Source organism: Oncorhynchus clarkii, chromosome 25, assembly GCF_045791955.1.
Source record: "Oncorhynchus clarkii lewisi isolate Uvic-CL-2024 chromosome 25, UVic_Ocla_1.0, whole genome shotgun sequence".
Taxonomy (NCBI): domain Eukaryota; kingdom Metazoa; phylum Chordata; class Actinopteri; order Salmoniformes; family Salmonidae; genus Oncorhynchus; species Oncorhynchus clarkii.
In genome coordinates, this window is record NC_092171.1 from 119,094 (window position 1) to 133,865 (window position 14,772).

The 14,772-nt window shown below is 41.5% G+C and overlaps 2 protein-coding genes across 2 annotated transcripts in view; one reads left to right on the forward strand and one right to left on the reverse strand.

Annotated features, from left to right (window-relative positions):
• LOC139383892 (ribosome quality control complex subunit NEMF) overlaps nucleotides 1-6,256 on the forward strand; it is a 35,542-nt gene extending 29,286 nt beyond the window's left edge. Inside the window, exons 28-32 of the mRNA XM_071128496.1 lie at nucleotides 947-985; nucleotides 1,108-1,214; nucleotides 1,416-1,459; nucleotides 5,090-5,169; nucleotides 5,872-6,256. Of these exons, the coding sequence (XP_070984597.1) occupies nucleotides 947-985; nucleotides 1,108-1,214; nucleotides 1,416-1,459; nucleotides 5,090-5,169; nucleotides 5,872-5,949 (348 nt within the window). The 3' untranslated portion in view covers nucleotides 5,950-6,256. The remainder of the gene's footprint in view (nucleotides 1-946; nucleotides 986-1,107; nucleotides 1,215-1,415; nucleotides 1,460-5,089; nucleotides 5,170-5,871) is intronic.
• Nucleotides 6,257-6,566: 310 nt separating this feature from the next.
• Nucleotides 6,567-13,028, reverse strand: LOC139383894 (kelch domain-containing protein 2-like). The gene is made up of 14 exons (XM_071128499.1): nucleotides 12,789-13,028; nucleotides 12,434-12,474; nucleotides 12,182-12,220; nucleotides 10,476-10,599; nucleotides 8,719-8,831; nucleotides 8,434-8,515; nucleotides 8,084-8,161; nucleotides 7,891-7,971; nucleotides 7,652-7,710; nucleotides 7,378-7,487; nucleotides 7,215-7,287; nucleotides 7,022-7,109; nucleotides 6,856-6,908; nucleotides 6,567-6,690 (listed from the first exon to the last, which is right to left on the reverse strand). The coding sequence occupies exons 1-14, from the start codon at nucleotides 13,026-13,028 to the stop codon at nucleotides 6,567-6,569; spliced, it is 1,305 nt and encodes a 434-aa protein (XP_070984600.1).
• Nucleotides 13,029-14,772: the final 1,744 nt, after the last annotated feature.

Genomic DNA, 14,772 nt, shown 5'->3' on the forward strand with positions numbered 1-14,772 from the left:
GAGAAATGCTCACTAATGGGGATATAAAAAATTTGTTCACAAAATTTGAGAGAAATAATATTTTTGTGCGCATGGTATATTTCCACTCATGAAACATGGGACCAACACTTCATCTTTTTTAAATGTTTAACTATTCGACGGGTGGATTTTTCTTTCGTCAAACTCTTTTATTGCAACAAATGATGATGGAAACTGTTTTTTGAATAATGCTGATTGCTTAATCATTTATGAAGGTACGTGTGGCACGTGATATCACGCAATTACAAAGCTTCACTCCACATTTAATTCTAAATGCCTACTGCTTTCTAAATATAATTTTTTCCACAAGGATTGTCTTGACTTTCAAGAATGCTTGAATTACGTTGGCTAGATGCAAGTTTCACCATCCAATTATTTCAGATCTACAGGAGTGCAAGTTTCACCATGGCATGGTGTGTGACACATGATACATTTTTGTAAATTCTTGCATTCTATCCATGGCTTTTGCGGGCTATCTGAGACATGAAACAGATAGGTGGGAGGGAATACAGGCTGCCTAAATGTATCATGGAAACACTTCATTTCTATTTGACACTAGGTTTTTGTGAAAAAGTGCTTTCTTTTTTGTTGTGACGTCATTATGTCCAGCTGTTTTTGTCAACACAAGACTGTTAAGACTGGAAATGCACCGTAGAAGGCAATTGTCACATCTATTTTCTATGCAAACTGGCTAAATGTCGAGAAAAAAATCACTGGACAAGTTAATAAACGTAGCTACTGATCTACATGACATAATTGGTTAAAGCAATGCCATGGAAAACTTGCACCAATTATCAATCCATTTGTCAGATCAGTGATTATTTTAAGAATATTTGAACAGGGCCTCTGAATCCATGTTTTCTTGATCTAAGAATTGAAACAAAGGTGACTGAAGAAAAGGGAGGAAGACTATTTATTTCTGTTGCAGGAAGGAGATGATCAGGACCAAGACAACCCTGGAGCAGAGGTGGGTTCTTCGAGATTACTGTATTACTGTTCAAACCTGGCCTATAAATATATTTTAATGAAATCCTTTGTTGCAGGGCCAACATCCTTGTCTTATTGTGTCTCTCCCATTGACTTCCTTAGGAAGCAGAGAAACTGCTGAATTCTCTGACGGGCCAACCCCACCCAGAGGATGTACTGCTGTTCGCTGTGCCAGTCTGTGCCCCCTACACTGCCCTCTCCAACTACAAGTAAGGACAACATATCTACCTAGTTTTATAATATCTATGTAACGCCAGTAATTCCTACCATTCCATCGAAGCCAACCTAACACGAATGTTGATTAATCCATTTACCCGTATAGGGATATACTTATTCCGCTTCCATTTGCCATAGGAAATGGGACATGGCTATGTTTTCAAAGTTAGCTAAACAACAGTGTTTCCCACTAGGCACAAGGTGAAGTTGACCCCAGGGACCCAGAAGAAAGGAAAAGGTAATATCAGAGCAGTTAACGTGTTATAAATGATAAGAGGGTGTGTGCCGAGTGATTAACCAACATTTCGGTTAATTTTCAGTTTTTAAACAACTAATTGATCCGACGTCGTTTCAATTGAAATTAATTCCATTTCGTTCAGTTTTTCTGAGCTCAATCCGCACATTGTTGTTTCTCTATAAATAAATCAGATCCAGCCTGAACTGTGTGAGGGAGTTGTAGTTTCCAACAAGTCAGAATTCTACATAGTTAAGTGCATAAAACGTAATTAACTCCAATGACCACAATCAATCAAATCAAATACACATGGTTAGCAGATGTTAATGTGAGTGTAGCGAAATGCTTGTGCTTCTAGTTCCGACAATGCAGTAATAACCAACAAGTAATCTAACTAACAATTCCAAAACTACTGTCTTATACACAGTGTAAGGGGATAAAGAATATGTACATAAAGATATATGGATGAGTGATGGTACAGAGCAGCATAGGCAAGATACAGTAGATGGTATCGAGTACAGCATACACACATGAGATGAGCATGTAAACAAAGTGGCACAGTTAAAGTGGCCAGTGATACATGTATTACACAAGGATGCAGTAGATGATATAGAGTACAGTACATACGTATACATATGAGATGAATAATGTAGGGTATGTAAACATTATATTAGGTAGCATTGTTTAAAGTGGCTAGTGATATATTTTACATCATTTCCCATCAATTCCCATTATTAAAGTGGCTGGAGTTGAGTCAGTGTATTGGCAGCAGCCACTCAATGTTAGTGGTGGCTGTTTAACAGTCTGATGGCCTTGAGATAGAAGTTGTTTTTCAGTCTCTCGGTCCCAGCTTTGATGCACCTGTACTGACCTCGCCTTCTGGATGATAGCGGGGTGAACAGGCAGTGGCTCGGTGGTTGTTGTCCTTGATGATCTTTATGGCCTTCCTGTAACATCGGGTGGTGTAGGTGTCCTGGAGGGCAGGTAGTTTGAGCCTTACGGTTGTGGGCGGAGCAGTTGCCGTACCAGGCGGTGATACAGCCCGCCAGGATGCTCTCGATTGTGCATCTGTAGAAGTTTGTGAGTGCTTTTGGTGACAAGCCAAATTTCTTCAGCCTCCTGAGGTTGAAGAGGCGCTACTGCGCCTTCTTCACGATGCTGTCTGTGTGAGTGGACCAATTTGTGGTCTGTGATGTGTATGCCGAGGAACTTAAAACTTACTACCCTCTCCACTACTGTTCGATCGATGTGGATAGGGGGGTGTTCCCTCTGCTGTTTCCTGAAGTCCACAATCATCTCCTTAGTTTTGTTGACGTTGAGTGTGAGGTTATTTTCCTGACACCACACTCCGAGGGCCCTCACCTCCTCCCTGTAGGCCGTCTCGTCGTTGTTGGTAATCAAGCCTACCACTGTTGTGTCGTCCGCAAACTTGATGATTGAGTTGGAGGCGTGGGGGAACAGGGAGTACAGGAGAGGGCTCAGAACGCACCCTTGTGGGGCCCCAGTGTTGAGGATCAGCGGGGTGGAGATGTTGTTGCCTACCCTCACCACCTGGGGGCGGCCCGTCAGGAAGTCCAGTACCCAGTTGCACAGGGCGGGGTCGAGACCCAGGGTCTCGAGCTTGATGACGAGCTTGGAGGGTACTATGGTGTTGAATGCTGAGCTGTAGTCGATGAACAGCATTCTCACATAGGTATTCCTCTTGTCCAGATGGGTTAGGGCAGTGTGCAGTGTGGTTGAGGTTGCATCGTCTGTGGACCTATTTGGGCGGTAAGCAAATTGGAGTGGGTCTAGGGTGTCAGGTAGGGTGGAGGTGATATGGTCCTTGACTAGTCTCTCAAAGCACTTCATGATGACGGAAGTGAGTGCTACGGGGCGGTAGTCGTTTAGCTCAGTTACCTTAGCTTTCTTGGGAACAGGAACAATGGTGGCCCTCTTGAAGCATGTGGGAACAGCAGACTGGTATAGGGATTGATTGAATATGTCCGTAAACACACCGGCCAGCTGGTCTGCGCATGCTCTGAGGGCGCGGCTGGGGATGCCGTCTGGGCCTGCAGCCTTGCGAGGGTTAACACGTTTAAATGTTTTACTCACCTCGGCTGCAGTGAAGGAGAGTCCGCATGTTTTCGTTGCAGGCCGTTGCAGGCAGTGGCACTGTATTGTCCTCAAAGCGGGCAAAAAAGTTATTTAGTCTGCCTGGGAGCAAGACATCCTGGTCCGTGACTGGGCTGGTTTTCTTCTTGTAGTCCGTGATTGACTGTAGACCCTGCCACATACCTCTTGTGTCTGAGCCGTTGAATTGAGATTCTACTTTGTCTCTATACTGACGCTTAGCTTGTTTGATAGCCTTGCGGAGGGAATAGCTGCACTGTTTGTATTCGGTCATGTTACCAGTCACCTTGCCCTCATTAAAAGCAGTGGTTCGCGCTTTCAGTGTCACGCGAATGCTGCCATCAATCCACGGTTTCTGGTTGGGGAATGTTTTAATCGTTGTTATGGGAACGACATCTTCAACGCACGGTCTAATGAACTCACACACCGAATCAGCGTATTCGTCAATGTTGTTATCTGACGCAATACGAAACATATCCCAGTCCACGTGATGAAAGCAGTCTTGGAGTGTGGAATCAGCTTGGTCGGACCAGCGTTGGAGGTTCTTGTTTTAGTTTCTGTCTGTAGGCAGGGATCAGCAAAATGGAGTCGTGGTCAGCTTTTCTGAAAGGAGGGCGGGGCAGGGCCTTATATGCGTCGCGGAAGTTAGAATAACAATGATCCAAGATTTTTCCAGCCCTGGTTGCGCAATCGATATGTTGATACAATTTAGGGAGTCTTGTTTTCAGATTAGCCTTGTTAAAATCCCCAGCTACAATGAATGCAGCCTCAGGATGTATGGATTCCAGTTTGCAAAGAGTCAAATAAAGTTCGTTCAGAGCCATCGATGTGTCTGCTTGGGGGGGAATATATACGGCTGTGATTATAATCGAAGAGAATTCTCAATTGCGCATCTACTTGTCTGGTTGGTTTCTTTTATGCCTGCTATGAAGAGGCAGAAGAAATCACGATCTTGAGGGGATATAGAGAGCAGCTGTTGCTTCACGAGGTATCTCTACCTGAAAATACATGATAAGTGATTGGTTGTTGGTATTCAGCAGTCATAAAAGTATGCCTTTACTTTGAAAAACTACAAAATTGTGGTTTTATCAGATAGCATATGTAGCAGCTCTATAGAGATGATGACTTGGAATTAAATAAAAAGTCATAAAACAAATGTAATACACAACTGAAGTATTTTATTAAAGTGAATAAATTATGGTCCATAAGTGAAAAGCAGTCAATACCTTCATGGGACTTTTTATTAATTGTTTCAGCGTTCCATCCATATATATTTTTAAATGAACCAAAACAACCTCAAGCACTAATCGCTCAGCACTTGCGTCTTAAGGTCCTTACTACTGAATAGTGTCTGTTCCAGGTGCATATGAGTCAAAATATGAATACTGGAAGAGGTGGAGACCCGCACAGTAACAAAAAAGGGAATAAATCCAAAACTTTTTTTGACAGTGTGCAGGTCTTATCTAGTATTATAAATGGCTGGATCCTAGGAAATTCTGTATCTATATTTTGTCCTCCCAGCTGCCCGCACTGCAGTATTCAGCTTCATGAAGGCCAGGGAGGCTTCGACTAGAGAGAAGGACCTGTTTCGCAGTGTCAAGGTAAGGCGGAACGTGTTCATTAGGGTGCACTGTAACAAAACAAGTTATTTTTATTGGACAGAGTCAATTTTGAGACTACTGAATGGCAGGTAGCCAACGTGCTCGAGTTATTTTATGTAAATGGAATGTTATTTCTATAACATGCCGGTCCAGACAAATCTTTTGTGATTTCACATTTGAGAAACCCCAAACAGCAAATCACTTCCGAAAAATATGAACAAAGGCTCCAAATACATCCTTTTAGAAACAGCAAAGCTCTCAGTATAGTGATGCAGGTCTTTAGACGTTGTACACTTGAAATTGTGTCATTCCAAACTTTATCCACAACATCTAAGTAAATGAAGAATACAAAGTATATTGAAAGCTACAGACAGTTGTAGAATCTATGCCAAGAGGCATAGTGGTGGCCAAAGCCATAGTGGTGGCCAACAAGTTAGTGTTTCCTTTACTTTGGCATGCAGCAGGCTACACGGAGAATTGAACAGCAAAATTAAGAGTCGCGCAAAAGGGAATATAACATTGCGTACAACATCTAAAGACTTGCATCACTATACTGAGAGCTTTGCCATTTATAAACGGGTGATTTATGTATATAAAATTAATTTGACATTCTAGAATATGTAAGCACCTTAGCTATTACTTGATATGAATGACTGCGTAGCCACTTGGCACAAAACAACAACCATCCTTTTCTCATTTCAGGATACAGATTTATCAAGAAACATCCCAGGCAAAGTTAAAGTGTCAGCACCTAACCTAATGGCAGCCAAGAAGAAATAGACCTATACAATTTAGTCGACATGGACTTTCTTCACGAAACAGAGTTAACCCCACCCTTAATAGTACTATGATGTCTGCAATTGGATGACAGGAAAAGCTTGTGCACCGAATCATTACATTTTCCTGGATCTTTACTTCAAGATGACAGGGAGGGGGAAAGCAATATGCAAAATGTCCGAACAAAATCTGATTTTAAATTTATTTTTTCTTCAAAATGAAACTTGTGCAAATAATACAAAATGAGAAACTTTTTGTGGTAACTTCAGTGCAACTGGTATTATTACCTGATTAAAAACAGAAAATACTACACAAGCCTCTTCTGACTAACATGGTCAAAGGTATAACACCTTTCCAGCAGGACTGAACATGGTACTTTCACTTAAAAAAAAAATATACATTTTCAAACACTGGCATGACAAATTCACACGTAAGGATAATGAACGTTGCCATGCTTGCTGACTGGCCAACACCACTCCCATCAAAAGCCTACAATTTTTTCACTAAATTAATAACACTCATGACAAGATGGGTTGAGCTGTCCTCTTTGTTCAGCTAGCACCAAGGTCATGGCTGTCCACACACACCCCGGCATCCCATAGAATGTGGTGGTATATGCCTCATGACACAAGTGCATTGATGCCTCCCATCCTCTGTTTGAGACTGTGTAGCAGGTGTTTAGGCAAGCAGTCCCATGACGCAGCCAGCAACTCTCTGTGCTGCAATGCTGCTTCCATACAGAACCTAGAGAGGGGGACAAGCAAGTTTTACATTGACTAAAAGATGTGTTCATTAGGCACCAAACGGACTGACTACTGAACCTTTGTTGTTGCATGCCCTCCCTAATAAACAAAACCCAGTAGTTAGGGCCATGTTTTTGTCTGGGTTCAGGGTTGTTTCTCTACTCACCAGACAAGTGACTTTGGTTGAACCGTGAACACCAGCAACTCTTTGCTGTGAGCCTGTTAAAGGCAATTGACATATCTTTATTCAAACCATACTTGGTAGTAAACCTTGTTATCAATCAGTTTGTAGTTCTAATTTTAAGTGACACTTGTGGTCTCACTGTACTCACTGCTCGCTGATGGGACAGCAGGTTATTGGCACAACCGCCAAACACAAAGACCTCCCCATCAGGACCGGAACAGGCCGTGTGCCAGAGCCTGACACAAAAAAAGAGGAAAATGACTAAGGACACACACACACAAACAGTGAAACAAGCAGCTCCCATTCATGACCACTAATTGGTTTCTCTCTTGTGATATTACCTGGGGCTCTGTGTATGATTGTGCTTGTACTGCTGCCACTTGTTCTTGCTGACGCAGTACAGACAAGCGTCACCTGTATATATTACAAAAGGATGGAGGAATAAAAACATTTGGTCATGCCATGGACTCAAGGAAAATGGATAAGGAAGTATTCTTCACTCACTCAGTGTCTCTCTATATGTTGTGAAGCCTCCGAACAGGAAGATGTGATCAGGTGACACGGGGGTGAGGGAGTGCCATGAGTGTCCCACAGGACCCTGCTGAGGAACACTCCTGTAGAGGGGCAAGGGAAGGTCAAGGGGAAATAGGACCGGGGTAAAGGGTTAGTCCCATAAAGGTGAACAGAGGTACATCTATGGGTTAGAGCACAGCCCCTTCCCCTAAAAAAAGGTGTTTAATGCTATAACATGCATGAAGACATTTTGGATGAGGACTACATTTCATGCCACTCCCAGGAATCCATGTCGATGTAGTGCAAGTTGTTCAGGCGGTAATCCTGTTGTAAAAGAGACAAAGCATCAAACATTTAGAATACAAGATCCTTTATGTGATAAGTCATAGAAATGAACATGGTCAACATCTATCTACAGGCCCGTGATACAATTTCACATTAGACAGTGTGACCGTAAACTCAGCAGGAACTTGAGTAATCTCTTTTCAGAACATTCCTACTTACCCTGTAATGCCCCCCAAACACATAGCCTCGGTTGCCCACCTTGGCACAGGCATGTGCTGCCCGGGGAGATGGGGCATTACCCTTCAATAGAAAGGGGGAATGGAGAGGTGAGACTGGAGCTCCCATTGAAACAGATGTGCAAAATGGCTTCCAACACAGAAAGTTGTGACATGATTTAAGGGAATGCTGTTACCTTGGTGACTGGCTGGCTCCAGGTGGACAGGTCCAGGATGTGAATGTGGTTGTTCCAGCCCCGCCCCGGATTATCTCCCTGTTACAACACACAGAGAAGGGATTGTTTTCATTAGGGCATGCAAACATTTAACTACGGAACAAAAATGTGTGTTTCTTATTGGTAATCCAGGTTGTCCATCCCCGTTTCAGTTAAAAAAAAAAAAGTTTGGTGCTTAATTAACACGACCAAGAACTTTACAATTATTGACAACTCCCTTTGCTGCAGACAGATACACTTAACAGACCATTTTCATACTGGTGTTAAAAGCAGCTGAAGGTTTCAAGGGTTGTGCAATTAATTGACCATACCATGAATGAAGTTTCATCGTATTCAAATGTCCCTCTGTGAGCTCCTTGTGCCATATATCCGTAGCCACCGAAGAATACTAGCCTGTGAACAGTTAATGTAGAAATGGTTTGAAGTGACAAATGCATCAGAAAGGTATTGGGAAGATCATCAGTCAATTTTGTATGATCTGTGTAGAATTTCTCTTGCAACCCCATAGCTTGGTAAAGGCTGCTTTAGAGGTAATGAGATGGAGCAACTCGAAGACCTATTATATAAACACACTGCCTGCCAATAGACTAACTCACCTATTCTTGTGAACCCAGCAGCCCAGTTTGTCCTTGCAGGACGGGGCCAGGCCCTTGAGATGCTTCATCTCCTCCCAGCAGAGGAGAGGTGTTTGGAGAGGGAGCCGAAAGACCTGAAGGGCAGACGGTATAAATGGAATAAGACTAGTCTCTTGTAACAGACATTAACATTTTAAAGGCCCAGTGCAGTCAATTCTGTTCTGTGTTTTGTATCATTGTACAGCAAATGTAGCGATTAAAAGTTAAATGGGCTTCCATCGCAAAATGTTTTTTGCGGGTGCCCACTGGTATTGCTCTCCAGCCAACAGCTTTATTGGCACACTGTTGGCTAGAGCGGACATATAGCCTACATGATGAGATTATTATTAAGGACAAAAGATTGAGATTTGTCAAATGGCAGCCAAGCATCGATTAAGATATCACCAGAATAAGAACCTCAATATTTATTGGAAAGGAGCATCACCTTGCACTTTCACCACTCTGTGAAGTTCATCATTCATTACATCTGTAGCCTAATAAACAGCATGCTTTCCTGACGAGTCGTAGTGGGAGGACATGTCATTGCGTTTACTTCGATATGTTATTATATCAATACTTACGCATAAAAGCATTTCCACCGATATTTCTCTAAAATATATTTTACAAACACAAAAAGATCACACCTAGTGCATTTAGTTTTGTCGACATTTGGGGAGTCCATCATGTGTTTCCATCATGCTGGTCATTGCATGTTTTACTTAATTACTTTACTCTAAGGTTGGCTGGAAACCTGGTTACTGTAAAAAAATAAAAAAATGCATACGGCCATCTAATTAGCCTGTTTGCATGGGCAGGTGTTTAGGCTTTCCTGGTGATGTCACCAGGCCATAAATTGATTAATAGACCAATAAAGATTTCCAAACCTGTATCCCAATAACAGCTAGTATTACGTTTTCCCCTCCCCACTCAGCCACAGTCCTTGCAAAATTCTTGCTTGAGAATTTTTTGTTGTTGCTATTAAGCAAATGTTAGTTTTAATGGAAAACAATTACAGTAAGGTACTTAATAGTTACCCAGAAATGATTTGGCTGCATTGGGCCTTTAAGTCAAACAGGCTTCTGAGGTGAGATAGCATAAATCATGCCATGGTGAATGTCCTGCTTAAAGGAACAATCAGCAGTTGCTACATCCATTTGTGGACTTAATAAATTGATATGTAGCCCATTGATTCTTTCAGAACTTATAAATGCCTCATGAACTTAGTTCAACCCTCGTACCCCATTAGAAACCAAAACAAAATCTTATTTTTACTCCAATGTTTGTAAATAAATAAACTGTAAAACACTATATAGCCTGAAACCAGGGTTAAAACTATAATTTAGATATCATGGATGGTCAGTCCTTGCATTCATAGCTCTCCCTATGAATTTGAGTGGTTACATTTTTCCAGAACCATCCCTCAGCGGTTTACCAAACCAGGGTTGGGGAGCCGCTTTGGGATTGTTGCTTTAAAGTGGGAGCAGGGATTTTAAATGGAAAATTCTGTAATTCTCTAATCATCACTGCATCGAAAGATATCTCCATGTTGGTAGCATGCAGCACAAAATATTTCCAGTTTCTGGAAAGGGAGGGGCTGCGAACGGCTTTGGCAGAAAGGGAGGGGTGTGGACTTTGAAATCCTTTGCCCCTAGAATACTACTGCAAATACAGCATTTGGCCAGCGTGCACGAGAAATTTGGTTCTGTGTCCCGAAATTATACAAGACGTAACACGCACACACACAACCGGTTAGTGTTTCCTCTGGCATGGTGGCCTCCAAACAGATAGAGGACGCCGTCCACACACACTCCACAGCTGCCAGACATGGCGGCATGAAGGTTACCCCCCGCCATCTGCTTCTTCCTGCAAATACAGACAGTAGATAGTGCCGTTCAGAAAGTATTCACACCCCTTGACTTTTACCACATTGTGTTGTAGCCTGAATTTAAAATGGATTACATTTAGTTTGTGGCATTAGCCTACACACAATAGCCCATAATGTCAAAGTGGAATTGTTTTTCAAAATGTTTACAAATAATTTAAAAAAATTAAATGAAAAGCTGAATTGCCTAGTCCAGGAATAAAAATGTGCTTAACAAGTCATATGTTGCATGGACACTGTGTACAATAAGTGTTTAACATGATTTATTAATGACTACCTCATTGCTACCCCACACATAAAAATTATCTGTAAGGTCTCTCAGTTGAGCAGTACATTTCAAACAAAAGACCAGGGAGGTCTTCCAATGCCTCGCAAAGACGGCAACCTATTAGTAGATGGGTTTTAAAAAAAAACTGATATGGAATATCCCTTTGAGCATGGTGAAGTTATTACACTTTTGATGGTGTATCAATACACCCAGTCACTACAAAGAAAGAGGCGTCCTTCCTGCCGGAGAGGAAGGAAACTGTAGGGATTTCACTATGAGGTCAATGGTGACTTTAAAATGGTTTAATAGCTGTGATAGGAGAAAACGGAGGATGGATCAACAACATTGTAGCTACTCTACAATACTATAACCTAATTGACTGAATGAAAATGAAGCTTGTACAGAATATAAATATTACAAAAATATGCATCATGTTTACAATAAGGCACTAAAGTAAAAAGCCCTAAAATAAAGGCCTGAATACAAAGTGTTATGTTTGGGGCAAGTCCTACACAACATCACTACATCGCTTCATTGTCAAGCGTGGTGGTGGCTGCATCATGTTATGGGTATGCTTGTCATCGGCAAGGATTCCAGAGTTTAAGATAAAAATAAACAGAATAGCACTAAGTACAGGCAAAATCCTTGAGGAAAACCTGGTTCAGTCTGTCTTCCAACTGATACTGGGAGACAAATTCACCTTTCATCAGGACTGTACCCTAAAACACAAGGCCAAATACACTGGAGTTACTTACCAAGATGACATTGAATGTTCCTGAGTGGCCTAGTTATAGCTTTGATTTCAAATTGGTTGGGAAATATATGGTAAGACTTAAATGGCTGTCTAGTAATGATCAACAACCAACTTCAGAGCTTGAAGAATTTTTTAAATAATAATTTGCAAATATTGTACAATCCAGGTGTGCAAAGCTCACCCAGAAAGACTCATAGCTGTAGTCGCTGCCAAAGGTGATTCTAACATGGATTGACTCAGGGGTGTGAATACATTAGATATCTGTATTTCATTTTCAATAAATTTGCTAAAGTTTCTAAAAACATTTTCGCTTTGTCATTATTGGGTATTGAGTTTTAGTCTAATCCATTATTTTATTCAGGCTGTAACAACAAAATGTTGAATAAGTCAAGTGATATGAATACTTTCTGAAGGCACTGTATAAAGTCTGGTCAAAAGTTGTGCACAATATAGGGACTAGGGTGCCATTTGATTTGTGACAATCTAGATTTCACAGCTAGAAACATAACTACAAACGAAATTAAGTTAAAATCCTTATTACCATCGTTCTGTCTCCATGTTGTATATCCAGATTTCATTTGGGGGCGGCAGGGTAGCCTAGTGGTTAGAGCGTTGGACTAGTAACCGGAAGGTTGCGAGTTCAAACCCCCGAGCTGACAAGGTACAAATCTGTCGTTCTGCCCCTGAACAGGCAGTTAACCCACTGTTCCCAGGCCGTCATTGAAAATAAGAATTTGTTCTTAACTGACTTGCCTGGTTAAATAAAGGTAAAATAAAAAATAAAATAAAATTTCTTGGCAAGTATAAGTCAATGAAGCCAGTGGTCTGGGAATTCTAGTGAGAAGACAAGCAAGAGGGAAGTCAATGGAATTACAAGAATCTTGACATCGTTTTTGGTCCACTTGACCCATGTCACACTTTCCCTGGTAATAGATAACACAGTAAAACTCCAGACAAAATGTTTAGGGAGGTCAAAGTGGATGCCAAATCTCCCAGTAAAAATGATGGTTAAAGACTGATTGGAATGGTGTAGTTCAGAATCCTATTATTTAGATACACTATAAACTAACATCTAAACAAAGGTCTTAATAAATATTACTGTTCATCCGACAGCAAATTCCGAATGTCTGTCAGTCATACTTGCTTACCTTATATCCTCCCCAAACATACATGCAGTGGCCATCCACCACTGCTATGTGGCCACTGCGCTCAGCTGGCTGGTCCAACTCAAAGGGCTCTTCTTCAGTGTCCAGAAGAACTGCATCCTCATCGAGTTCATCAGCCTCGTCCACCACCCAGTCAAATTCTCTCTCCTCTTCATCTCTCTCGGACTCCTCGTCTTCCTCTTCAACAGGCAAGCGGTCAACAATGTCCTCCATTTCTGCCATGATCACCTGGATTGGAGAAGAGGGCTACATAGGTTTGCATGCACAAGGATTTTGAGTAAGAGAGTATAAGGGTTATTGGAGCGATAGACATTCACTGTAGTTAAGAATTCCTATCCCCAACATGGGGCTATAAGCAGCTAACACACACACACACGTTTATTAGGTACACTCATCTACACTGAACAAAAATATGAACACATGTTAGGGGTTGGTTTCATGTTTCATGAGCTGAAATTCCAGAAATGTTCCATATGCACAAAAAGCTTATTTCCCTCAAAATTGTATGCACAAATTTGTTTACATTCCTGTTAGTGAGCATTTCTCCTTCGCCAAGATAATCCATCCACCTGACAGGTATGGCATCTCAAGAAGCTGATTAAAACAGCAAGATCATTACACAAGTGCACCATTTCTCAACCGTTACATTAATTTCTCTCAAACTTCGATTTAGAGAATTTGGCAATACATCCAACCGGCCTCACAACTGGGCGAGCGGTTTGCTGATGTAAATGTTGTGAACAGAGTGCCCCATGGTGGCGGTGGGGTTATAGTATGGGAAGGCATAAGCTACGGACTTCAAGCTTTTTATCTATGTCACTTTGAATGCACAGCGATAACGTGACAAGATTCTGAGGCCCATTGTCGTGCCATTCATTTGCCGCCATCACCTCATTTTTCAGCATGATAATGCATGGCCCCATATCGCAAGGATCTGTACACAATTCCTGGAAGCTGAAAATGTCCCAGTGCTTCCACAGCCTGCATACTAGAGGTCGACCGATTATGATTTTTCAACGCCGATACCGATTATTGGAGGACCAAAGAAGCCGATACCGATTAATCGGCCGATTTAAAAAAATGTATTTATAATAATGACAATTATAACAATACTGAATGAACACTTATTTTAACTTAATATAATAGATCAATAAAATCTATTTATCCTCAAGTAAATAATGAAACATGTTCATTTTGTTTTAAATAATGCAAAAACAAAGTGTTGGAGAAGAAAGTAAAAGTGCAATATGTGCCATGTAAGAAAGCTAACGTTTCAGTTCCTTGCTCAGAACATGAGAACATATGAAAGCTGGTGGTTCCTTTTATTAACTTCAATATTCCCAGGTAAGAAGTTTTAGGTTGTAGTTATTATAGGAATTATAGGACTATTTCCCTCTATACCATTTGTATTTCATTAACCTTTGACTATTGGATGTTCTTACAGGCACTTTAGTATTGCCAGTGTAACAGTATAGCTTCCGTCCCTCTCCTCGCTCCTCCCTGGGCTCGAACCAGCAACACAACGACAACAGCCACCATCGAAGCAGAGCAAGGGGAACAACTACTAGAAGGCTCAGAGTGAGTGACGTTTGAAACGCTATTAGCGTGCGCTAACTAGCTAGCCATTTCACTTTGGTTACACCAGCCTCATCTTGGGAGTTGATAGGCTTGAAGTCATAAACAGCGCAATGCTTGACGCACAACGAAGAGCTGCTGGCAAAACGCACGAAAGTGCTGTTTGAATTAATGTTTATGCGCCTGCTTCTGCCTACCACCGCTCAGTCAGATACTTGTATGCTCAGTCTGATTATATGCAACGCAGGACACGCTAGACAATATCTAGTAATATCATCAACCATGTGTAGTTAACTAGTGATTATGATTGATTGTTTTTTATAAAGATAAGTTTAATGCTAGATAGCAACTTACCTTGGCTTACTGCATTCGCGTAACAGGCAGTCTCCCT

What these genes read in the sequence shown, in the direction of transcription:
- LOC139383894 (XM_071128499.1), bottom strand. Translation starts at nt 13,028, where the DNA reads ATGGCAGAAATGGAGGACATTGTTGACCGCTTGCCTGTTGAAGAGGAA. An exon ending in ACGATGAAACTTCATTCATG is followed by an intron (nt 8,162 to 8,433) that starts GTATGGTCAATT and finishes GTGTTGTAACAG; the next exon opens with GGAGATAATCCGGGGCGGGG. An exon ending in TGTTTGGGGGGCATTACAGG is followed by an intron (nt 7,711 to 7,890) that starts GTAAGTAGGAAT and finishes CTTTTACAACAG; the next exon opens with GATTACCGCCTGAACAACTT.